The sequence below is a fragment of the Tachysurus vachellii genome, chromosome 1 (assembly GCF_030014155.1).
Source record: "Tachysurus vachellii isolate PV-2020 chromosome 1, HZAU_Pvac_v1, whole genome shotgun sequence".
Classification (NCBI taxonomy): Eukaryota; Metazoa; Chordata; class Actinopteri; order Siluriformes; family Bagridae; genus Tachysurus; species Tachysurus vachellii.
Genome location: NC_083460.1, coordinates 13477295 through 13502703, shown reverse-complemented (window position 1 = coordinate 13502703; position 25409 = coordinate 13477295). Strand labels below are relative to the sequence as shown.

The 25409-nt window shown below is 39.7% G+C and overlaps 1 protein-coding gene across 3 annotated transcripts in view; it reads left to right on the top strand.

Moving 5' to 3' along the window:
• LOC132847982 (cadherin-18-like) overlaps positions 1-25409 on the top strand; it is a 101819-nt gene that overhangs the window by 50077 nt on the left and 26333 nt on the right. For 2 of the 3 annotated variants that reach the window (XM_060873488.1, XM_060873496.1), the window contains exons 2-3: positions 9217-9812; positions 24838-25132. In XM_060873488.1, coding sequence (XP_060729471.1) covers positions 9444-9812; positions 24838-25132 — 664 coding nt within the window. In that variant the 5' untranslated portion in view covers positions 9217-9443. Of the gene's footprint in view, positions 1-4758; positions 4781-9216; positions 9813-24837; positions 25133-25409 lie in introns of those variants that run through there. The other variant, XM_060873499.1, reaches the window with a different exon arrangement.

Below are 25409 nucleotides of genomic sequence, written 5' to 3'. Positions count from 1 at the left end.
TGTTCTAAGGATAAAGTAGAACCTTAACTCCACTATGTTAAAGATTTTCCTACATTGTTTATAACTCTGTATGATCTAGCTCCGCCCCTAGCTCCGATCTCATCTCACACTTTGGTTATAGTTGCTAACATAAGCTAGTACCTGCTTTCGGTGGCTAGTTTGTACGGTGAAGTTAATAATACTGTAAGTTATATTAAATACATCAAGGATCTCTGATACAGTTCACTTCCATCTGCCTGTAAAACACTTCCAGCGTATTATACAGAGTTTAAACATGGCGTTATTGTGTAATTCTTTATAGCGTAGACAGTTTAATACCACCACTCGCTTATGTGTGAGAGTAAACATCTGGTTGTCATGAACAGCTGAAGCGTATCCGACTATTTGCCAAATGCTTGCCCTAAGATAGAGTCGTAATTAAGCAATGTGTCTCGTTTGGCATATCACGACTGCGAGCTCTGAAATATCTACACCCTGGCAGCTGTCTTCACCGGTCTGAGTCTGGGACGCGGATAAAGAATGATAGGACAGCTTCGCTTAAGAAATCCATCGATTATATAAACTCAGGCTCAGAGAGAAGCATAATATCTGGGAGGATCTTATGACTGAAACAGTGTGGAAGTCAGGAGTAACTCTTAGCACACTAAAGCTGATGATTCGCCTATAACATGACACAAGAGTTCGAACTTTTATTTATTATAAAATAACACATTGTACTTTACTTTTGTAATAATGTTTATAGTTACATTTTTACATCTTATTTGACATTTTTGACATTTTTTAGGTTGAAATCTGACTCTGTGACTGGGTCGATCTAAACCGTGTATGAGAAAGCTTTTACAGACAGCATAAAATAAGCTGCTTCCAGAGCATTTAATTGCAATTTTAAAATATCTTGATACACACGTTATTTCAGATATATGTACTGACATAAGTAATTTAACACAATCACTGTGTACTTATAAAAATGGCTGAAACTTCAGGAAGTAAAAAGTAAGAGTCTGCACTTCACTCATTTGATGGTTTGTTTATATCTGATATATATTTTTTATTATACGTTATCCTTTATTACTTTTGAAGACTTTAAGGTGCCCTTATTAAGGTGCCCTATGCCCTTTTTTTGTTAACTTATTTATCTTCCTATTTTTTTAATTGTTTTGTTTATTGTCTCCGCCTTGCACGCTCTCAAGGTCTTTTTAGTTTTTTTTTCTATATCCAACTGTTTAATCATTTCCTCTCCATTTTTGTTAAATCATCGCATGCTAAACCTTCAAACCTGTCAGCTGTTTTCATGTCACAGGTCAGACTGTTGCATCAAAAATCAAGGCTTGTCGGGGATGGAGCTCATAAATTGTTCATTCTGGAGAGGGCTGGAGATTTCAGAGACATGTTCTGCCAGAGATCTGGCTGTCAAACTGAACACAAGAGCTAAATGTGCATTATGTATATTGCTTTACTTCACGAGACAAATTACTTAGGAAGGATAATTGAGAGCGTGTCCTCCCTTCACCTCACTGAAAAAGTTTTGTGTAATCTGTGATGTAACCCTTCTGATATTACTCACCATGCCATGGGTCAATTCATCTATGAATGATGCTTGAGATATGAAGAAGTAAACGTAGGAGCACATTCAGCAGATATATCACTTGAGTAGCGTTTATAAAATGCTTGAATAGCAGTGTCTCTGTCCTAAGAAGAAGAAGAATCTGATGAATGTGCTGATGAAGAAATATGATAATAAATATAAACATAACATAGGAAATAACATTCTCTTTATACTTTCTTAAAAGAAAAATTACAAAGGAAATAATTCCATCCAAATAGGGCTCTTTTTTTTTATTTGAACACTTAATATATTTTGTTAACAAAAATTCAACCCACAAAAATATTAAAAAGTGTTTAAAGTATTTACATATTAAATATATGTAAAGATTAGCATTTGTATTTACAGTTTATAAAACAACAGGTCCTGTTTGTCCTGCACTCACAGATAGATGATGCATTAAAAGACTTCAGGAGCAGTGAAATATCCAAATAGACAGCAGCACAGAATTGAGTAAAGCCAGAAGCAGACACAGCACAAAGCGTCTGGTGCTGAGAAAAAAAATTGTAAGGGTAGCGTCCTTGTGTCTGTCCTCAAAGCCACCAAAATCTACAGATAGCTCACGAGATATAGACTGAGGGAGAGAGAGCGAGAAAGAGAGATAGAGAGAGAGAGTGCTCAACACGCAGACATCGTAACGAGAAACAACAAACAAGTCCTTGGATGGAACAATGAGTGATTATGGAAACACACCATTACGGAGGGAAGACTCCAGTGACATTCAACACTGAACACAAAAATAAGCTTGTGGAGGAAACAGAGGACAAAAAAGGAATGAGTTATCCTGTGAAATGGATAAAGCAAGAAAAAACAGCATTATTAAATTGGATATTCTGACTATTATTATTAAGTAGAGCTGGACACTATGACAATATCGTGATATTATAATATTATAAGATCTTTTACAATTCCTGATGCTGATCTTTTAGGTTCTGTACAAGTTAGCTCATGTAAGTTATTTAAGGTTTCTAAAGGTCACTTCAGCTCTACGCTCTAAGTGGTGTATTCATTAGGCCGCTTTCACGTGCACGCTGTTTGAACTCAAGGCTGCTGTGTTCTCATGCTCAGTGTGGTTGTTCATTCAGATGAGAACATTCTATGCTCTGAGAACGAGGTTAGAGGGCCTCGAACCACTTCTAGCTGACCCCGAATTGACTCACTTGACTGCAGGAAGTGAATCAACAGATCAGGTGATTTGAGTAACAGAGTTCTTGGTTAGATCTGAACTGCTAAACTGCTGAACTGCTATAGGACTAGAAAAACGTGGTCTGGAAACTTGGACCAGTGAAACAAATACACAAAAAAATCTATTTTTCAGTTAGTGTTAATTTCGTCAGACGAGACGAGACGAAATATGTTCATCAACAACCTTTTTTTTCATGACTAAGACGAGATAATGACAAGACTGCACCACTGTCCAAAAACGCTGACTAAGACTAAATTAACATGCATTATTGTTGACGAAAAAAAGGCGAGGCCAAAATGTTTTGTATAAAATAAAAACTAAGATAAAATCTCTCTTCATTTTCATCTACAATTGTCTCTGCTTTTTTATCAGCTGTTACGCCTTTAAAATATTCACAACGAGTTCGCGGCTTCGCGCTGTTTAGTGTGTGTGTAGAAAGAATTCGTCCACACGCCGCTCAAAAAAAAAAATAATCCGGAGCGCAAGTCCACCCTAGGTCTAGGCAGGCTTTTTGTGTTAAATTTTATTTCCTGTCACTGCGCAGGCTCTTTTATTGTACATGACAGCTTATGTCTCGATGACCGGTCTTTTGCATTACGATTAAAAGCAGTATCGATAAAGTAAAAAATGTGCAGTCAAGTTCGAGTGAAACATATGTGAAACACTTTTTTTACTGAAATGTTTATCAGTAATAATGTCAGTAATAATGTGTTATTTTAAAAAAACACTACAATTTTTTGACTAAAACTAGACTAAAATTAAAAGACTTTTAGTCGACTAAAACTTGACTAAGATACCTTGAGTTTTATTTTGACTAAAACTAGACTAAAGTGACGAGACTTTTAGTCGACTAAAACTTGACTAACAAAAAAAGATATGTGAATGACTAAATATGACTAAAACTAACAAGGACATTTGGCACAAGACTAAGACTAAATTAAAAATAGATGACGAAATAAACACTATTTTTCAGTCCTAGATGCCTTTTTTATGTACTCTGAATTAGTTAATAAATGAATCAAAATTATCCTTATGACTCAGATTTGGGAAATAGTGTGAACTTAGTGTGATCTTAGACCCCGGATATTATTTTGAGATATACTTCACCTCCTTAATGCTATAAACGAATGGTCTAAAAAATATGTGTCTGTAAATATGTAACTGACACAAAGCAGGACCCGATGCTCCAATCAGAATGGACTATAAACGGCGATTTGGCATTCTGAGCCGCTCGTCCTGATGGCTTCAGTGCTGTTCAGTGCAATTCTTTATGATAATGGTGTTTTCTGAAAATACTCAATGAATGAAAATGAGAATGCAATGATTTGCCATTTAGAGGCTTTGACGCCGATGGCTGATTACCACCTCACTGATTCCTCTGAAACTCACCAGAACATGGGGAAGAATGTACTTAGTAGCCTGATTATTGCTTTGTGTTTTAGAGTTCTTCATTTTACGGGTCATCAAGCCAGCTAAGTGCATGATGTCTATACATCTCTCGGCCTCTGATTAGCGCAACTGAGAGCTGAACTTTTTGTGCCTGACATTTCCTGGCTTTTGATTATTGTCCTCAAGATATGTAGTTTCTCACTGGTTAGGTTTCTTAGTATGTGGTGGCTTTTCTTTAGGGGAAGGTTGTGCAGAGCCCTAACAAACATTATTGCTTTTATATTTAGATCAAATTGTGTTAGATAATAACAAGACTGATATCTTATGTATTTTTTGTAGCGCTGATCCTACAGAGGGTTGCAGGAGTCTGAAGTCTATCCTATGGGACTCAAGGCACAAGACAGGAAACTGGGTGAAAATTCATCGCAGAAACTCACAACAACGGGTTTGACAGACTATGGACAATTAAGATAGCACGTCTTTGGACTGGGGAAGGAAACTGGAGTACCCATGAAGATGAAGCCCCTGAACCGTGGGAAGACCATGCAAACTCCACCAATATGTTTATAGCAAATAATTAGAATTAAATATAATACATTAAGGTAAATTATGTGTATAGACATTGTCTATACAATGTTCAGAAACATTCCTATTATAGTTTAAAACAGTTGTTTTTTTTTTAATGTAGTTTAGTTATACCACTGGCACATACAGTACCTGTGGTATTCAAGCACTCAAAACATGCTTCTGGACCGTATGCTGGATGGATAATTATATGTTGTTGAGTCTTAACCACATATTATGGGGTAACTATAGAAATTCTCAACAAGCCTTTAGCATGAGTCAAGTGTGCTTTTTTACTAGATTTTTCTTTAAGGATTTACTGCACTGCTTCATAAAAATCTATGGTCATCAACTCCAGCTGGTTCTGTGAGAACCTTGTAGAAGGTTCCTAGTTTCTGACAGAGGAAAGGCTTGGTCAAAGGCTTGGATTTGCTGTTTATTGAATTCTTAGGTAAAATTGTTTCCCATATGAAGCATAAGAATAAAGACCTCTCAGTCTTGGTCTCCGGTATCTAAGAATGTCAAATAATGAAAGAATAAAAGTTGAGGTTCCCTTCATGTTCATCATAGCGTAGGCTGAAAGACCTCTTGATAAAAGGTTTTTATCTAGCGAGCTTGTCTTTTGACAGGTGATCTTATTCACAAAAACACTGCCGAAAAACAGACATCTTGCCATTCTGGAGAGATTACAATTGCTTTCACGTGTTGTGCTTAGATCCTTGTCACAACACAGAGAACGTTCAGCTGTCAGCTTGTGATACGCAGGGCAGAATTTCGCTCATATCAAGGAAAACTCTTGGGATTTCGCCTCAACATTTCTTTGAATATAAACTCTTGAAACATAACTAGAGAGGGAAAGGAAGCTGCTATCCTGTAGCTCAAGCAAGATGTTTTCAATAGATACGGGCTTATGGAGTGAAGATAATGAAGATGATGATGCTGGAAACTTCCAGAGTTCTGTGTATGATGAAACTTCAGGTCATGTGAAATGTATACTGTTGGGAAATGAAGGTAAATATCTACTGGACCTTGAAGACGTTTCATCACTCATGATGTGTCAAGCTCCTATAGGAAAATAATCAACAACGGGGTGGTGTGGAGAAGCCCAGTCACTATTATCGCTCTGATGATTGATTATTTTCATGATTTGTTTTATTTAAAACTTAAGGGCATGTAAACAACATATTTATGTTGCAAAAAAGTCAGATCTCTATATTCAGAAAGTTAGATTTTCAAAGATATCATCATACATATCATGTGCCTTAAAGCTGTTTCCAATATTATGGTATGATACACAATATGGCTGTAATGAACGCGGCCGCAGGATAAAAGGGACCCAGATGCAGGATAGACAAACACAAACGGGGTTTAATAACCAAAATACACGAAACATAACACAAACTAACAACAAGACAAAACAACAGTAGATTCCGCGCTGCACCAGGCAAAGCGGCTTAACTAAATACTACTAACAATCAAGACAAATGAGGGACAGGTGTGCAGACAGGGAGGAGCAGACGAAGGCAGGGCAGACATGTGACAGAGAACGTAAACAAGAGGCACATGGCCAGAGTCCAGGCTGAGTCCTGACAGAGCCTCCCCCCAAGGCGCGGCTCCCGACATGCCAACCCATCTTGACAGTCCCGACGGGGTCCGGGTGGGGGGAGCAAGGAATACGGCGAGGCGGGTGGGGGGAGCAAGGCACACGGCGAGGCAGGTGGGGGGAGCAAGGCACACGACGAGGCAGGTGGGGGGAGCAAGGCACACGGCGAGGCAGGTGGGGGGAGCAAGGCACTCGGCGGCGTAGCCAGAGAGGGCCGAGCGACGTCCACAGCCGAGCTGAAGGGCCGAGCACAACCCCCTACACGAGTCCAGAAAACCAGGGGGGGGGAGGGCGGGAAAAGTCCTCCACCATGGGACAAACAAAAAATAAACAAACAAATAAAACAAAAATCCCCCTAGGGCAAAAACACACTGGCCTGCCACACCCCCAGTGGACAGAAAGTGGGGCGGCGTCCTCCACGGGAAAACCAGGAAGTGGAGCGACGTCCCCCACCGGACAGATGCGGGGCGATGTAGCAGGACACCGAGAGAAACAGAAAAAACAAAAAATTGGGCAGGTGACATGGACCGCAACCAGGAAGTGAGGCGACGCCCCCCGCCGAATACTGGAAGTGGAGCGGCGTCCTTCACCGGAAAAAATGCGGACCCATGTCACCCACAAAACAAAAATCCCAAAAAACAAAACAGTCCAAAAGAAAATAAATACTCCCACAAAAAGCCGGTCCAAGCTGGCGCTATCCTGCTGGGTCTTAGTGCGGCGGAATCTTCTGTAATGAACGCGGCCGCAGGATAAAAGGGACCCAGATGCAGGATAGACAAACACAAACGGGGTTTAATAACCAAAAAACACGAAACATAACACAAACTAACAACAAGACAAAACAACAGTAGATTCCGAGCTGCACCAGGCAACGCGGCTTAACTAAATACTACTAACAATCGACACATGAGGGACAGGTGTGCAGACAGGGAGGAGCAGACGAAGGCAGGGCAGACATGTGACAGAGAACATAAACAACAGGCACATGGCCAGAGTCCAGGCTGAGTCCTGACAATGGCCAAACGAATGTGCACCCACAACAATTATGTGAATGGCTTTGTACACTGTAGCATTCAAATTTCCCTACAGTGGAACTAAGAGGCCAAACATTTTTCCCAGGCAACTCCATAAATACAAGTTTTGGATTTTAGTGCTGTATTGGAAGAACCACTGCTTTTACATTTATGCTCAGGGTCCCAGCAGTGGCAGCTTGGTGGACCTGTGAGTCAAACTCACGACCTTCTGATCAATAGTCCAACGTCTTAACCACTAGTTAAGACATTCCCCTGTAGACCTTTGGGATGAACTGGAACTGGAGTCACCTCAGCATCCCAAAATCAGTGTTTTGTATCAGTATCCCTTTAATGCCCTTGTAGATTAATGAACACAAATCCACACAACCACAATCCAACATCTATTGGAAAGCCTTCTCTGAAGAAAAGAGTGAAGCTGATTATAACAGCAAAGAGAATGGGAATAAATCTGGAATGAGATTAAGCACATATGGGTGTGATGGTCAGGGTTATATAAACCTTTGCACATGTAGTGTGTTAATGTCAAGACTTACAAGACTCATTTGTAATCACTTATATAAGCATAATGATTAGGATAGAAAATAGGTGTCTTTAAACCATATGTAGTGTGCTATTCAAGATATTATTTTATCTTCCATGGCGTCCAGTTATAACAAATACACATGGAACAGACATTAAATAAATTAAGTTTGAATGTATGGAACGTTCACATTTATGTAGCACCCAATTCTAGACATTCCTCAAAGACCTGCTTTAGATTCATGTCATAGGCAATATGTAGGATAAGAACTTGCACACACATTTTAGTGTGGTCTGTCACTGTATAAGCTGTAAAACAATAGTCAGAACTTTCTATATGTGCATTAAGTACATTATGGATTTACGGCTCCACCCAAATTTATAAGGTTGCGCACTATATATCTATTAGTGCTGAATATTCACGCCCCACTGCCATGCTGTACAGCGGAGCCTTGGCCTGCCAAATACAATCCCTGCTATTATAGCAGAACAGCTGTTCCATCAAAAATGCATTAGGTTTTTTACTGGGTGGCTAACCAGCAGCAGATTATTTTGGGTCTCGGTTAAAAGGATTCCGACTACTAAACATCACGTCTAGCCAACTGAACATCACAACTAAAATATAATAAAACTAGCACAGACGCCTCCTGACACTATCATTTAGAGGTGTATTTCGATGGCCGTGACTTTCTCTTTGAAGTGTTTTTTAGTTCTGTTGTAATAGACTGAAGCCCAATAAATAGAGTAGTCTCTGAGATTATTCTCAAAAACCATTAAGGGTTGCTAACGGCAATTTTGCATTATAAAAATAGCTCGCATTACTGTATGATGTGTTGCTCTTTGCAGTCCCAATCCATTATTATACAGCTCATACCCCTCCTTCCCAACTCCCAATCCCAAGACTATAACAAACCTCCCCAAAGAATGAGCAAATTCAATTTAAAATCCTCCTTCTCTTTTAAATGTTTCTTAATTATCTTGTTCTTTAATGTCTTCTTCACCTTGTTATTCTGTTGCATCTCCTCAGCACTCTATGTTCTTCCTCTTCTGGCTTGCTCACTGTTCTATCATCTAACCAACTTATTCCTATTAATCAACTTGTTTCCTGGTCCATCTTTGTAATTATGTTAATGTTCATAATGTTACTTGTATTATTTGAGATGAGGATGTGAGAATCTGAACCACTATCAAAATCTGATTTACCAGACAACCATTCCATCCCTCTATCATTCCATCATTCGTCTGAACTGTCCATTTATCTCTGTTTCAATTTGCCAAAAGCACACTTGCCTGACTCATCCTCTCTGTCTTCCCACAGATGTTTTATGGTGTGCCTGTAGTGATCCCTTCGAGGAATCCCTCTTTCCAACGAGCTGTGACCTCCGCAGCCACCAGCCGTCTCTCCAGGATGTGAATATGGTTTGTCAGCTTTCCGTGGGTGTCTGGGTTTAAAGCACGAGGATGGGTTTAGAGCATAAAGATGGATGTATGGTGGGCTGAGCTGGGCAGCTGGGCCTGATCTCTGTCCCCAGGCCTCTCTTTAACATGAGAGCCTGTTTGAGCTCTCTGCTGCTGGGCCTCTTTGCGCTCCAGAGGAGCCTCTGCGGCACATCTACGGCAGGCCTGGGCTTAAATGCACACTCCCACAACAGAACCAGACTTCGTGCAGGCCAAGTCTTGAACACACACACTCACAACCTAACCAGACTTTCTGTGGGACCAGTATTAAACACACACGCACACAATAGAACCAGACTTTCTGTGGGCTCTGTCCTGAATGCACACTCACAAAATCGGACTAAACTCCCTGAGGGAGGGAAGGACCCCCATCACCGACCCAAGAGAGGTTGGGTGTGGAATCAGTTTTATGTTTTGGAGGAGCACATTGGACCGGAAGCACAATATGTCGGCAAGGTAAGAGCTGCTACTTAGCATGCTAGCTCAATATGCAGTGGAGAATGTGAATATTACAAACCTCAAGCTGTTTGACTGACTAGGGTCCTGGTTGCCAAAGCAAACTAGTGTAAAGAAATCTGGGATGCGGTGATGGAACTCATCTGGGTAGGAGGACACCTATACCTTACACACTGGGTCTAGGGGAACTAAGAATGGATCTCAGACCATCAAAGACTTTTAACTACAAAAGCTTCATCTAAATTCCACTGACGTCTACCAAACAGCAGGGCCACCAAATACCCGCCAGTAATTACTTGCTTTTAGTCTTTGAAAGCATGAAAGACCTGTACATCTAGATGGTTAATTGGGGTAAAACAGGGATATCAACAGTGCACCCTTATTAGTGGACAAAACAAAGAAGCAGAAAAAAATACTTGAAGAGTTTTACAAGTAGAATTTTACTATACTTTTTTAAAAGGTCCCACACACAGGAAATTTCCTCCTCACTGCATGTTCTCATTAGAGCCTTTAAACCTTACTCTGAAAGAACAGCTAACATTCGATCTTTCACGATCTAACACACGATCTTTACGCAGTTACTGGAACAGCTGAGTATCTGCTCCTAAAAAGTGTTGATGCAGTCCAGTTTTTCAGATTTTAACATTTAGTTAACAGGATGATTTTTCACAGAGTGCTGTGTTTTATAGTTATCAATCTAACTGGTTAAAAAATTTGCCATCATTCTTCAATTAACATTGTAGAATTGCTGTAGTATAAGAGGAATAAAACCTGTTGTAGGAGCTTTGGGGTATTAGCAGTAACTCTGCTTCATCACACTATTCCATCATTTATTACTTTACTATAACACCATAACACAGAGTTTTTTCATTAGTAAAAGGTGTTAATTTACTAATTTATGTGTGTTGTAATAATCTTGATTAGACTCTGAGCAGTCAGAAGTGTAAAGGTTCAAAACTGTTCGATGCTGTTCGCTGTATCAAACCCTGCCAGGGAAGATGGTTGTTTGTCCACATAAAGCACATCTGGTTAAAGCTCAAACATCTGTTTTTTTTTGTAAGTTAACTGCCCTTTTCGTCACTGGGGATATTTTTACTTGGAGTTAATGTCCCTTATTTTTCCCCAAATCTCATTAAAATTCAGCGTGTTAGTCGTGTGTTGACTTTAAGCGTCTGACAGAGTGCTGTTAAATTTCCGTTGGCACGAGACTCTTGAAATCTCAATGTTTTCTTGCTAATGTCTTTTGCTCTGGAACAGCAGAGCAAACAAACTCAGAGATTAATTCCTGTTTTTGTTAACTGCAGGGTTTTTTTCTGACAGCACACTGTATTCGACATTCATTCAGAAAATTGGGTCATTAATTAGGTTTTTCTTTGCGTAGACCAGACAACAGGACACTATTAATTTGATACGAGGCAACAAATCTGGTCATTTTAATCTGTTTATTTCTCTCTTGCTCATAAAAAGCTTGTACGCCACAATGAAGCTGGTGTGATAATTAAACCAAGGACATTTGTTCTGTTTCAGCCCGAGCCTTCTGATTTATGAGGTGAATGTAGAACTCACTTCTAATTTTGTTACATGCTGTTGCTGTTATAACCTTTATAAAAAAAATGTGTATTTTCTTTCACAGCATGGGAGCCATTTTTTTTATTTTTGTTCCCAGGAATCGCAGTAAACCTGTGAAATCATGTGAATAATATGTAAAAAAAAAAATAATAATAATAAATTAAAATAAACAGCTATTTGTGAAAGAAAATCATAATACAAATAAATGAATTGTGTAAAATTGACAGGGAAATAAATAGAATTGTAAAAAAAAATTACTTGTGAGCATAAATGAATCAATGTGTGATGGAATTTTAAAAAGAGGATCCATGTGAGAAAATCACTACACGGGAATCACATGAATTATGGTTTAAAAAAGCAGGTAGAAATAAATGAATAGATTTTGGAAAGGATTTTATGAAAATAAACAAATTTTCTAATAAATATGAGTCATTTGAACAGACTGAAAACAAACAAATCATCTGAAAGAATCAAATGTTAAAAAAAAATCATGACGTTTATATGACTCTTCTGATGTTTCTGGATTACAATCCAAGGTGCAGTGGGAGTCTGGTTGAGCTCGGATTAGACAGCGTTTGACATTGACGTGTGTGTATGTGACATGAGGGTCAGCGGAGGTCATATGTCCACACCTGCTTCTCTCAGGTACAGGTGCAAGTGCAGATATGTGAGCTTTATTCCTTAAACATCACCTGAGAGAGGGTTTAAATCTCGTCAAGAGAAACTCACATTAATGCCTCCTATCAACTCTCTTTCCTGTGATTTTTTGCATCGTCCTTATCGTATCCTCTTCCACACAGAAGCGTCGTATCACCAGCCCAGAGTTCTGACCTGCAGGAAATGAATCTCACACCACTGAGATCACGTGATGGAGTCAAATGAGCTGCTGCGCTGAGCTGCTTCCCATAATGCTGCTTATCGAGTTTAAATAGATACAGGGTGTCATTTTTTCCAATTATAACAGACTTATTCAATAATGAGAGAGAGAGAGAGAGAGAGAGAGAGAGAGAGAGAGAGAGAGAGAGAGAGAGAGAGAAAGAAAGGGAGAGAGAGAGGCAAGGCAAAAAAGAGAGAGACAGATACAGAGAGAGAGAGAGAGCGAGAGAGAGAGAGAGAGAGAGAGACGGAGGTGAAGGTCCTGAGAAAAAAAGACACTCAAAGAGAGAGACAAGGAGATGCAGACAGACCAATGATATAGAGAGAGACAAAGAAGAGAGAGAGAGAGAGAGAGAGAGAGAGAGAGAGAGAGAGAGAGAGAGAGAGAGAAACCCAGAGGAAGAGACAGACAAAGAAAGGGAGAGAGAAGCAAGGCAGAAAGAGAGAGACAGATAAACAGATACTGAGAGGGAGAGAGAGAGAGAGAGAGAGAGAGAGAGAGGGGCGAAGGTCCTGGGAAAAAAAAGACACTCAAAGAGAGAGACAAGGAGATGCAGACAGACCAAAGGGTTAGAGATAGACAAAGAAGAGAGAGAGAGAGAGAGAGAGAGAGAGAGAGAAAGAAAGAGGTCTGAAAAAGGCTCTCCACTTGAACAGATTTACTGTTAAAATCAACAAATGTACTGTAAGCGCTGAAATCTAGACGTTTAGAAACTGATGCAGAGAGAGAGAGAGAGAGAGAGAGCATTTATGGTGAAGGTCCGAATCGCCTCCTTGTTCCAACTAAGAGCTAATCAGATGGCACTTAATTTTGCGCCAGGGCTCAATCTGTCACGCAGCATTTAAATGAGACAATCACACACACACACACTCCTTCACATAACACACCTTCAGGGACTAAAGACAGACTGCGTGAGACACACACACACTTCAGTGGCCTCACAAACAGGAGAGGCGAGGCTAGAGACAAGGCGACATGAGGCGAGACTGTGTGTACTAAAAACACGTCTGACCTCAAACTGAAGAAGACGTTGTGAAAGTGTGTCATATTAAAAAAAACACACACAAATCGTCTCAGGAGTCTTGTTTTACGGGTTAGACGCCAAAATCAGAGAGAATCTTCAATATAAAGCAGGAAGTGTTCCAGATAAAGTGCAGCCGACTGTCTGGAGGTCCCCCCCCACCCCCACCCCCACTGTATTATTTAATTTTCTAAGAAAGTAACCTAAGCAGAGAAACAGATCTATGCTAATGACCAGGAGGGGAAGAGTTCAAATCCTACAACTGATCCATTAGTTACTGATTCATTACATATTAATTACTGATTTATTTTAGTTCTGAACCACAAATAATCATTTTTATGTATCTTCCATGAGGTGAATTCATAAAAGCGTATTAATTCCTGTCCCTGTTCGGAGTCTATAACAACAACATAGAAACTTTTTAATAACAGATTTTAGTATTTTTTCTAATTAAACAATAAAAATGATTCCAACAAAACAGCCCATGCAGCAACAGAACAGAGATTAAGGTGGATTTTTCGTTTTTTATTAAAAATGCAAATTTAATCAGATAAAGACTCTTTTGCATGAATAAATGATTTGGTTTTATTTTATTTTAATGTTAATAATAAAAGAGCAGATGTTAACTGAGATATCTGTTGTTTAAAGACCTGTGACCACTTGTGAAACAGAATAAGATTATTACAATGTTCATGATGGAATATTAATTCCTTTCTATTGTTTGTTTGTTTTTTGGTCTCACAAGCTGTAATTTACTTTGAAGCTTGTAGAGCTCTTAACATATTTTGTCTTCAAATAATAAGATAAGAAACCTTTATTATAATCTTTAAATACAAAACATTGTGTGATAATTCAGTGAATGTAATAGCAAAATAAAGGACAGGACTGAATTTAATGACGATTACTTAGACTACATAACAAATGGAGATGTGATGCAAAATGCTAAATATATGTATTTCAGTCTCTGTGAAGGAGTTGTGGCTTCTGAGTCAGTCTCACTGAAGGAGGTGTGGCTTCAGAGTCACTCTCAGTGAAGGAGGTGTGTGTCAGTCTCAGTGAAGGAGGTGTGTGTCAGTCTCAGTGAAGGAGGTGTGGCTTCTGAGTCGATCTCAGTGAAGGAGGTGTGGCTTCTGTGTCAGTCTCACTGAAGGTGGTGTGGCTTCAGAGTCACTCTCAGTGAAGGAGGTGTGGCTTCAGAGTCACTCTCAGTGAAGGAGGTGTGGCTTCTGAGTCAGTCTCAGTGAAGGAGGTGTGACTTCTGAGTCAGTCTCAGTAAAGGAGGTGTGGCTTCAGAGTCACACTCAGTGAAGGAGGTGTGGCTTCTCAGTCAGTCTCAGTAAAGGAGGCGTGGCCCCGGTGTCAGTCTCTGTGAAGGAGGTGTGGCTTCGGTCTCAGTCTCAGTAAAGGAGGTGTGGCTTCTGTGTCAGTCTCAGTGAAGGAGGTGTGGCTTCAGAGTCACTCTCAGTGAAGGAGGTGTGGCTTCTGAATGTCTCGGTGAAGGAGGTGTGGCCTCTGTGTCAGTCTCAATGAAGGAGGCGTGGCCCTGGTGTCAGTCTCTGTGAAGGAGGTGTGTGTCAGTCTCACTGTAGGTGGTGTGGCTTCAGAGTCACTCTCAGTGAAGGAGGTGTGGCTTCTGAATCAGTCTCAGTGAAGGAGGTGTGGCCTCTGTGTCAGTCTCAGTAAAGGAGGTGTGAAGTGAAGGAGGTGTGGCTTCTGAGTCAGCCTCAGTGAAGGAGGTGTGGCCTCTGTGTCAGTCTCAATGAAGGAGGTGTGACTTCTGAGTCAGTCTCAGTAAAGGAGGTGTGGCTTCTAATTCAGTCTCAGTGATGGAGGTGTGGCTTCTGTGTCAGTCTCGCTAAAGGAGGTGTGGCTTCAGAGTCACGCTCAGTGAAGGAGGTGTGGCTTCTGAGTCAGTCTCAGTGAAGGAGGTTTGGCCTCTGTGTCAGTCTCAATGAAGGAGGTGTGGCTTCTGAGTCAATCTCAGTAAAGGAGGTGTGGCTTCTGAGTCAATCTCAGTGAAGGAGGTGTGGCTTCTGAGTCAGTCTCAGTGAAGGAGGTGTGGCTTCTAATTCAGTCTCAGTGAAGGAAGTGTGGCCTCTGTGTCAGTCTTAATGAAGGAGGTGTGGCTTCTGAGTCAGTCTCAGTGAAGGAGGCGTGGCCCCAGCGTCAGTCTCTGTGAAGGAGGTGTGGCTTCGGTCTCAGTCTCGGTAAAGGAGGTGTGGCTTCTGTGTCGGTCTCAGTGAAGGAGGTGTGGCCTCTGTGTCAGTCTTAATGAAGAAGGTGTGTCATTCAGTCCAGGTAAAGGAGGCATGGCCTGTGTACTTAGTATACCTGTGTACAACTAAGGTTGCCTCTCACTCACTACTCTTTTTTTAATATATATATTTTAAGTGTAATCAAGGCACAGTCCTGTCTATAATCTATCTCACATCAGATATATTTAATGTTGTCATTTTTAAACACATATTTTAAACACAGCTTTAACTGTCTCATTATTTATTAATCACTAAAAAAAACATAGTGAATAATTTATTAGATTTTTTACCAGACTTTATCTTTTCGAGAAATCTCTCCCGGATATGTGTAGGAGGACATGATAAATACACACACACACACACACACACACACACACACACACACGAATACCTGGTTAAAATATTCAGTCCTTCTAAAACATCCACTCGGATTTCAAATTGCATTGTAAATGCTGAGGCGCGTGTGAGACGCAGACGCAGGAAGAGTTTACTGTAAGGAGATTTGTTCAGAAATTGAAAAGATTAAAAAAAAAACATATGCGGCGACGTGATCTAATGCTGTTATCAACAAGCCGTCTGCACTGTGCATTTGTTACTGAGAGTGTGCTGTGGGATTGTCGGCTAAGTGCCTAGCTCAAGGGCAAAGTAACACTAACGCTCCCGAAGGACTCGCTCTGTCAGGCCTTTGATTTCTACTCCATCACCCAAGCCGGAGCAGCGTGTGGTGTGGAAGACATCCAACTCCTGTTTTAGCTGTTTTTTTTCCACACTTGTTTCTTTGGAAATAGAAAATAAAAATGTAAGAATTTGTTTGCGGTTCCACTTTGTTTGCGCACTCATAATTTCCTATATGCTGCTGTTAGCAAATAGATTGGCTTTTCATCTCTTTGGCACGCACATGCACGCAGAAACAAACAGCTTAAGCTTTGCTCTTAGCAATATGCTCTGTTTCTCTCTATTTAATCTCCTCGGTAACAGTCTGGCAGCTCGAGCGATTGGAGAAGGGCAAAAAGAAAGCAAGTGTGTACTGAAGAGCTGCAGCTGAGGTTAAAAAATATTACACTGATCTAATTTTCAACATAGCAGCAGCACACTGACCATCTGCTTCATCTCGAATGAGTCCCGTGTTTTCACTTACGGACTCCAGATTGCGCAGATGTCCCATGTTCCGTAGTCCAATTAGTGACATCTCTACATTATTTCTAAATCAAATAGAGAAATTGTGATCATCACTAGTAGGTATGAGTATTTCCCAGACAATTGGTCACTCCGGAGTAATAAAAAGACCAAAAAGAGGCGAGACAATAAAAAAGAAATTGATGTTCAGTTTCCTGTCCTAATTTCCAGAATTCCTCATTTCCTATCTCAGTGTTATCCCGCAGGATCATATTCAGAGAAAACATATTTCACATCATATATGTAAAGAATGTTATGAACCGCCCTTGACTTTTATTGCACTCGAACTGGTTTCCAGCTAAACAGGAGTGAAGGGAAGACTGGAGCAACGGAAGAATATTGTTTCTGATCAAAAACAAAATGAAACATCAGTCGTTTCTAATCATTGCTTTAAACCTGTGAGTATTAAAAGCTCCAGGCAAAAATGAACAAATTACTACACGTTAACTTGCATTCACACCAAGACCCTGATGAGTCCTTACTGTTACTGTTTCCCACTGAAATCTGCAGTTACATCACTTCCTGTTCCTCCCTATAACAGTTCCTTTCTGGTAAGACGTTTATGCTTTTTGATATTTGCGTAAATGTTTTGTGAACTCATCAAGCATCAAAGATCATTCATAGATCATTCAGCGTCTGCAACTGAAGTGCCATGAAGCTACATAAGGACTTATGCTATAAAAGTTTCTCAAGGTACCTCATGTAGATTTTGTTGTTCAAATTATGAATGAATCATAGAATCCCTGTACGAATAGCGCTTGATATAAACATCCTATTAATCACTGCTTTAATTGAAATATATGGCTCCTGCACTCATTATTCAGCAGCACATAGAATAGCACTTGATCCAGCACAACCTACTAAGCATTTTATTTGTTTATATCCTTCTTTGGCAGTTGATTATACTGAACTGAGGTTCATTTAATAAATAAATAAATGCCAACAAATTGAAGGATACAGTGATAGTGCTGATTGATGATGAGTACAGTTTTATTGTTAAATCCATACTAGCCGTAGCATGTTACAATAGCATACTAGCGCTTTGTGTAATCCACATCCAGCAGCTGCGTATTAGACTTTATCGTGTGTGTATGTGAAGAGGATAAAGATGTCAGATGGAGTCTGATATCACTCGGCTGCAGGCTTTTCTCACCGCTCCACAGATACGTAGTCGGAATCCGAGATAAAATCAGAGGGTCACCTTTTTTCCACACCATCTGCAGCATGTGCTTTTTAGATCGTGGTGTTGCTGCAGTGTAAAATTGACCTTTTTCTGCCAGACAGTGCTGTAATTTGCTGTGAGCGGATGCAGCGCCCGAGTCTTGATCTAATCAGGAGGCTTTTGCGGTGTGAACGGTGTATCGGATAATTGAAGCGTTTCCTTTTTCCTGCCTCTTATCACGCAGGCCTGATCTCAGACTCTGAGACTTCACTCCACACTGTAAGATGTGGGAGAATTGAAACGCTCCGATTAATCACCTTCCTTAAAATATGACATGTTATGAATATTGATATGCTATTTAACAGGAACTGTCAGTATAGGATCGATGATGCTACCCAAGCAAAGAATCTCTAACAAGGAGCTTGTTATGACATTAAAACACACAAGTTTCACTTACACACACAAGCACTGCTAAATATGCACTTCTATGTGATTATATACGGTTTTATTTATACAGTGATAACAATTTACAATGCTAAATTTAACCTTTGCCACTTGATTAGCGAAACACTTGATTAGTATACAGGATAGATATTTTAATTAAATTCTCACACATCACTGCTTTACATTCATAGCAGAGCAAATACAATTACACAATAAAACCATCATTTTCCAAGCAGTTGACACTAATTGATGACTGTAAAAGCCAGCTATTATACTGTTATACTAGCAATGGTGAAGCGTGCTGCACTAACAGGAACAAGGATAGCAATAATGAACCTCTTTATTAACTTTTTTTTATAAAGACAGCCTGCTAAATATATTTTTCATAATTGTACATGTTGGTCTTTTATTCTTTTTAACAAGCCATTTGTTGAATGGTTCATTTGAACGATTTGGTTCTTTTTACATGATTCATTTATTTTCATGCATTGTATTTGACATGATTTGTTTTCTTTTAACATGATTTTTCCACTTGATTTATTGATTTTAAGTTCAGGTGAGTTGCACAACAGTTATTTATTCCTACCTGTGAATTTTTTTATACTGGTTCATTTTTACGTGTGATTTTCACATGACATTTCAATGACAAGATAACACATGACATTCACATGATATAAGATTCTCTTCAACATTTTTTTAATAATTAACACATTTTTTTTTGTCCCACATGAAATATGTTTTCACATGTGATTTTAACATGTGAAGTTATTCATTTATTTTTCATGACTCAAGTTCAGGTTCAAATGTGCAAACACTGAAATGCACATTATTGTGTTTGTTTTTTCACATATTACTCATATAATCATCTAATAAATGTGGGGAAAACTCATTAAACGTATTATCAAATAAATAAGTCAATTGTGTACAGCACGTGACAGAATTTGTTCTGGATCTTTAGACATGTGAGTTGATTTCTATTGACTCAAAGCATTGACTGGTTTGAGAACAAATCGTCTTTAGAATTGAACACTCTCGTGCTGTGTGGTCTTGGGAGGTGGTGACAGGAGTCTTGCTCTGTGTGTGGGTGTGTGTGGGGGGATACATGACAACTCCCATGACTCCTGTGCATGGACTGGGATCTGCAGGTGCAAATAAAATAGCAGGAAAAGCGTTGGCCTTGCACACATCTCCGTGAAGGTGAACGTTCCTTATAGCCACAGGGAGGAACTTTAGAAGGTCAATGTCGTCCTGACTAATTGCTCTCTGTTGTGGGATTTTAGGAGTAGCCAAGATACAGAGATGCACAGTGTGTGTCTGTGTGTGTGTGTGGTTGTTTCACTATCAGCCTGATCAGCGTGCCAAGTTATTATATTGTTTTTTTTTTTTTTTTTTTTTTTTTTTTTTACACTCAGGGACTTGCTCTGGCAGATTTTGTTTTTCGACTTTTTGGATGAAGCTCATTCGGCGTCCTACATAGTGATCATTAGCGAATAAAATGCCAGCATGGATCATTGGATAAGTAACCTGAAAATGATCGCATCTCTCAAGCGGTTCACGCTTTCTCTCAGTTTCCTGTTTGCCCTCGGGCTTGTTTTTGGCACCGAGCTGCTTAGCTGTAAATGTGTTTGCTGTAATTATGGATTGTTGCAGAAAAAACTTTGTGTTAATGCTCTGTTGTTACGGAAGGGCAGAAATGTGAAAAATCCGCAGTTGCTCGATTTTCTCAGCAAAGATACAGAGCGAGGGGGCCGTTATTACCTCGCCAACTTGTTCTCAATCGACATAAAGGATTCATAAATGCTTATTACAGGTGAGGAAGATGAGGAAGTTGACAAGAGGAAAAAGGAATGCAAATCACACACACACACAGTTGCAAGCCACAGGCTGTGTGTTTCTCTAATATTTCAGTAATAATTTCCTTTAAGCTGGGGAATATGTTCATCTAGAAAAAAAAATCACAATGGAAATCACAAGCATCGTGTAAATGTAGAAATTTATTCTAATTTCAAAATTTTAGTGCACATTTCAGAATGAAAAATCAGAATGGGAAATTTTATTTATTAATATATATCTTTTATTCAATCATAGTTTTTGGCTCATAGAGGAATGATCTGGCTTAGCTGGGTGCTTACGGATTTCAGCCTGAAATGAGAAGTGGGCGGGGCTAAGTGTAAACGGGGATGTGGCTGATTAAATGATCGACAGAAGGCTCCAACATTTTAATCATGTTTAAGATATTTCCCTGTTTATTTGTTCAAATATGGAAAAAAAACAGCTATTGCAGCTTTAAATGAAAAGAATTGCAAATTTGTTTAAAAGAAAAAAATGTGACACACACAAAACATTAGAATCAGAATCAACCTCAACAACAGGCGACTCAATTAACAGCATCTTTTAAATTTTTCTTTTTTTGTTCTTCTTTGGCTTTATTTTTTTCCGCACCGCTTTACCGGCGCAGTGTAACTCTGAGCTGTGATGATTAAAGTTGTTATAAGCACAGTGCTTTGGGGAAATATGGTGCAGTCTGCAGTGGGATGAAGCCGGCGTGAATCAGTCCACACTCCTTCCTTCTATGCTCATGTTTCATATTCAGCTCGACTTTATTCCGCCAGGCGCCAAAGGCTTTATCCTCAAAATGTCAGAGGAGCTGAGCGTCTGCACTCTGTGTTTCACCTGAGCTGAAAAAGTACAACTAACTTTTTACACTGATGGAGCACCAGAGAACTCTTGTGTTAGAGGTGTCACTGTGGCTGGAGAAGTTTCTGGAACAAAAGTTAGTTTTTTTTGTTTGGTTTTTTTTTTTATGAAAAATGTAATCAGGAGCTGCATACGATGTGTTTTATACTCTCACAGGAAACATTAGAATATAGAATAAATCTTGTTATACTCAACGCTCAGTCCTGATTGGTCAGAAGCTTTTGATTAATTTTCCATATTCAGTTTGATTTAGCAAGTTTTTCTCAAAATTTGTGATGAAACTTGCAGAGTTTCTTGTGCTTTTTGAACTGATGAAATCACAAGTAGAGGATTCTCCATTTTAACTTCTTTTAAGACACATCTGTAATGCATTTCTCTGAGAGTTGTACTCATGTTCCACGCACATCAATGGTGGAGGGATTCGTCTGAACGTCTGTTGTGATGATGTCACAAAACTGCGTCATTTTGAAAAATTCCAAAATCTTGCTTGATTTGATTAATTCCTTTGATCATAAAATTGGGAAATCCTGAATGGGCTGAATAACTATGTTATGTATTATGTTATCGTTTCCATAGTAACAGCTCATTCCAAGGGAATTTACAACGGATGTTTTCTGTAAGGAGATGTTTATGTATCATGACTGGAAGGAGTCTCCAATATTTTTTCCAATATCTTCAGCAAAAAGGAGTTTTTTTTGTTGGTTTTGGTAACAACGTAGAGAGAATAAAGAAGAGGCTAATGAGGGAAAGAGAGTTTATTGCTGCCATAATGTCAATGACATCAGGTACGAAGTCATTTCAAGTACGTTCCACAACATATAAATATGAATATTCATTCATTCATTCATCTTCTACCGCTTATCCGAACTACCTCGGGTCACGGGGAGCCTGTGCCTATCTCAGGCGTCATCGGGCATCAAGGCAGGATTCACCCTGGACGGAGTGCCAACCCATCGCAGGGCACACACACACACTCATTCACTCACACAATCACACACTAGGGACAATTTTCCAGAGATGCCAATCAACCTACCATGCATGTCTTTGGACCGGGGGAGGAAACCGGAGTACCCGGAGGAAACCCCCGAGGCACGGGGAGAACATGCAAACTCCACACACACAAGGTGAGGCGGGAATCGAACCCCGACCCTGGAGGTGTGAAGCGAACGTGCTAACCACTAAGCCACCGTGCCCCCTAAATATGAATATATTTGATATAAATAAAAACTGTAATATTGTGTGCTGTTTTAATAAAATATCTTCAGGCTAAAGTCCGACGTTTATCATCGTGACACTAAGAATTTTTTTTATTCCTTATTTATACAGAGAGGCATAAAAAAGATCATCTTCTCCAGAAAGATGTTTTATCGCATTTGAATGTGAAGTGAAATCAATGACACTCTTTAAATGCTCTTAGAGTCTCCTTTTATTGCACGAGGAGATAAACAGTCTCTTCGGACGAGAGCAAGGTGAAAGTTTTGCAGGTGAAAGATTTAAAAAAAAAAAAAAAACAGCAAAGAACCTTTTTTCTGGTGAATCGTGTGAAACCAGGTTTGAGTGCTGTCTCATTTGTTTGGGAGAAAAGCAATTTCTTTCAAACTTGTTGCGGTCAGTTTCACAGATGTGCCTTTAAGCTACGATCAATGTAGGGTCTTTTTTTTTCTTTCTTTTTTTCTTTTTGCTCAGTGCTACGTCTGTGATTTTATTGCACTAATAAAAACAGAAACGATTCCACGCTCGAGGCAACCTGAACGCTTGAAATGAGTTCTTAAAATGTAGGTGATTTCTGAGATAACATTCTTTAATTAAATCTTTTTTCTTTTTTTTTTGATGCTTGGCTGCAGATGGATGAAGTTGCTGTTTTTTTATTTAAAATATCTTGGTCCAGATCAATGCCTGAGTTCATCAGTTATAGTTTATAACACTTACTGTAAGTATTTTCTATGGTATGATAATTTGCAACTGCAAAGATGACAATTTTTTAGTGTTTTTGAATGGCTTGATTCATTTGACACGGTGGCTTAGTGGTTCGCACGTTCGCCTCACACCTCCAGGGTCAGGGTTCGATTCCCGCCTCCGCCTTGTGTGTGTGGAGTTTGCATGTTCTCCCCGTGCCTCGGGGGTTTCCTCCGGGTACTCCGGTTTCCTCCCCCGGTCCAAAGACATGCATGGTAGGTTGATTGGCATCTCTGGAAAAATTGTCCGTAGTGTGTGATTGCGTGAGTGAATGAGAGCGTGTGTGTGCCCTGCGATGGGTTGGCACTCCGTCCAGGGTGTATCCTGCCTTGATGCCCGATGACGCCTGAGATAGGCACAGGCTCCCCGTGACCCGAGATAGTTTGGATAAGCGGTAGTAAATGTGAGTGAGTGAGAGTGATTCATTTGAGTCAGTTCAGTTAAATGAATCGTTCAGGTTTGTTCACCGATTTGTTCAGCTTGAATATATGTGCAATTATGTGTCCATGTTTAGAAGAATTATTACTGAAACTCAAGCTGAAATTAGTGAAATTTCCAGCTCTGACTAAATGGCACACTGAATTCACTGACTCAACTGATTCACTGAATCTTAGTTATGAGTAAAATAAGACTCGAAGAGGAGCGAATCTCTGTCATTACCAAAAGATTCAATAAGTCAACACTGATTCACTCTCTGTGTTAACACTCATCTGCTGCACAACAGAGAGGTGATTTTCAATCTTAAACCAAAAGGAGCCACTGACTGAAACAGTGATTCACTGAATTGAGATAGGAACGAATCATAATCATGACAAAAAAGATTCATTCACTCACATTCAAACACTGATTCACTGAACGAGAGAGGCGTAAAGCTTAGTCATGTATAAATGTGATTCATTTAATCAAATACTGATTCACTGAACAATTGAAGATCCCAGTCATGACCGAAAGATTCAAAGAGTCATCAATAATTTTTTAAACAAGAGAGGAGCAAAACTCTGTTATGACAGAAAGATTCACTGACTCAAATATTTTTAAATATGACTCACGTTCAAAAACACAAACAGGAAAGCATGTAACACAAACCTGTGTAAAATCTTTGTTTGTTAATCATGACACCGGTTATAGATACGTGAGGAAAAGTGCTGCTTCAGATTCCACCTTTCACTTTAATCTTCTCCATCAATGAAGTGAATAACTCAGTGAACCTCACTGACTCATTTGATCAAAATATAATATACAAAACATCTTGTCTTTTGTTCCCTGGTGAAGGTTTGATGTGTTATGGAACCGTGGCGCTGTGAAGCAGCGACGCTACACACTTATCTTTCTCAATTAACAGCAATTACACCGTACGCAATAACAGGATGTAAGACTTTTACAGAAAGCAAGATCACTGTGCGCTCCGTGAGGAAGAATAGCCCTGTATTGTGTTAAGATTACTGTTTAAAAGAAAAGAAGTTTAAATACAGCTGCTGCTGCTCTCTAAAACCGTTTCATTTATTATTTAACAGATTCACAAAAAAAGGTTTACACCAAACATCAAAGTTCAGGCAAAAACAAGTGAAGGGAAGAGAGCAGTGGCATTAAGAATTATTATTTAGCATTTCTTATTTCTTTTATTTTATTCATGGCCTTTCTTTTTCTGATATGAGATCACTGTTAAATTCTGTCTTCCGATTGGTCAGAAGGAGTTGATTCCATTTTCTTTTAGAAAGCAGAGTAACTCGGTGTGACTCTTCTGAAGGTGATTATTTTTCAAGAACTGCACAATCTGCAGTCTTTTCTTATCTTCTTGCTGTTTATAGTCTTGCGGTGTGATTACGTAATCCACTACAGACTCGTTTATTTCCTCTGTCCTTCTCCAGCTGCACTCCAACTCGGATAAGGGTGACGGCTCGGTGCGGTATCTCCTTTCAGGAGAAGGCGCTGGGACCATCTTCACCATTAATGAGTCTACAGGAGACATCCATGCCACAAAGAGCCTGGACCGTGAGAAGAAGAACCACTATGTTCTCCACGCTCGCGCCATTCACAGCGTCACGCATCACACAGTGGAGCCTGAGTCCGAGTTCATCATCAAGGTTCAGGATGTGAACGACAATGCACCTACCTTTCCCAACGGCCCCTTCACTGCCTCCGTACCCGAGATGGCCGACATTGGTGAGCGTAAGCGCGCGCGGGTGTGTGTGTGTGTGTGTGTGTGTGTGTGTGTGTGTGTGTGTGTATTGATAGGAAGGGATTCTGAGGGGAAATGTGAGTTAATAAAAGAGTGGAATAACCAGTGGAACAGGGAGAGAGAGAGAGAGAGAGAGAGAGAGAGAGAGAGAGAGAGAGAGAGAGAGAGAGAGAAAGAATTAGGGGAGAAAACAGAGACAGAAAGACTTAAAGAAATGGACTGTGTGTGTGTATAAGAAAGAAAGAAGAAATTAAAAATAAA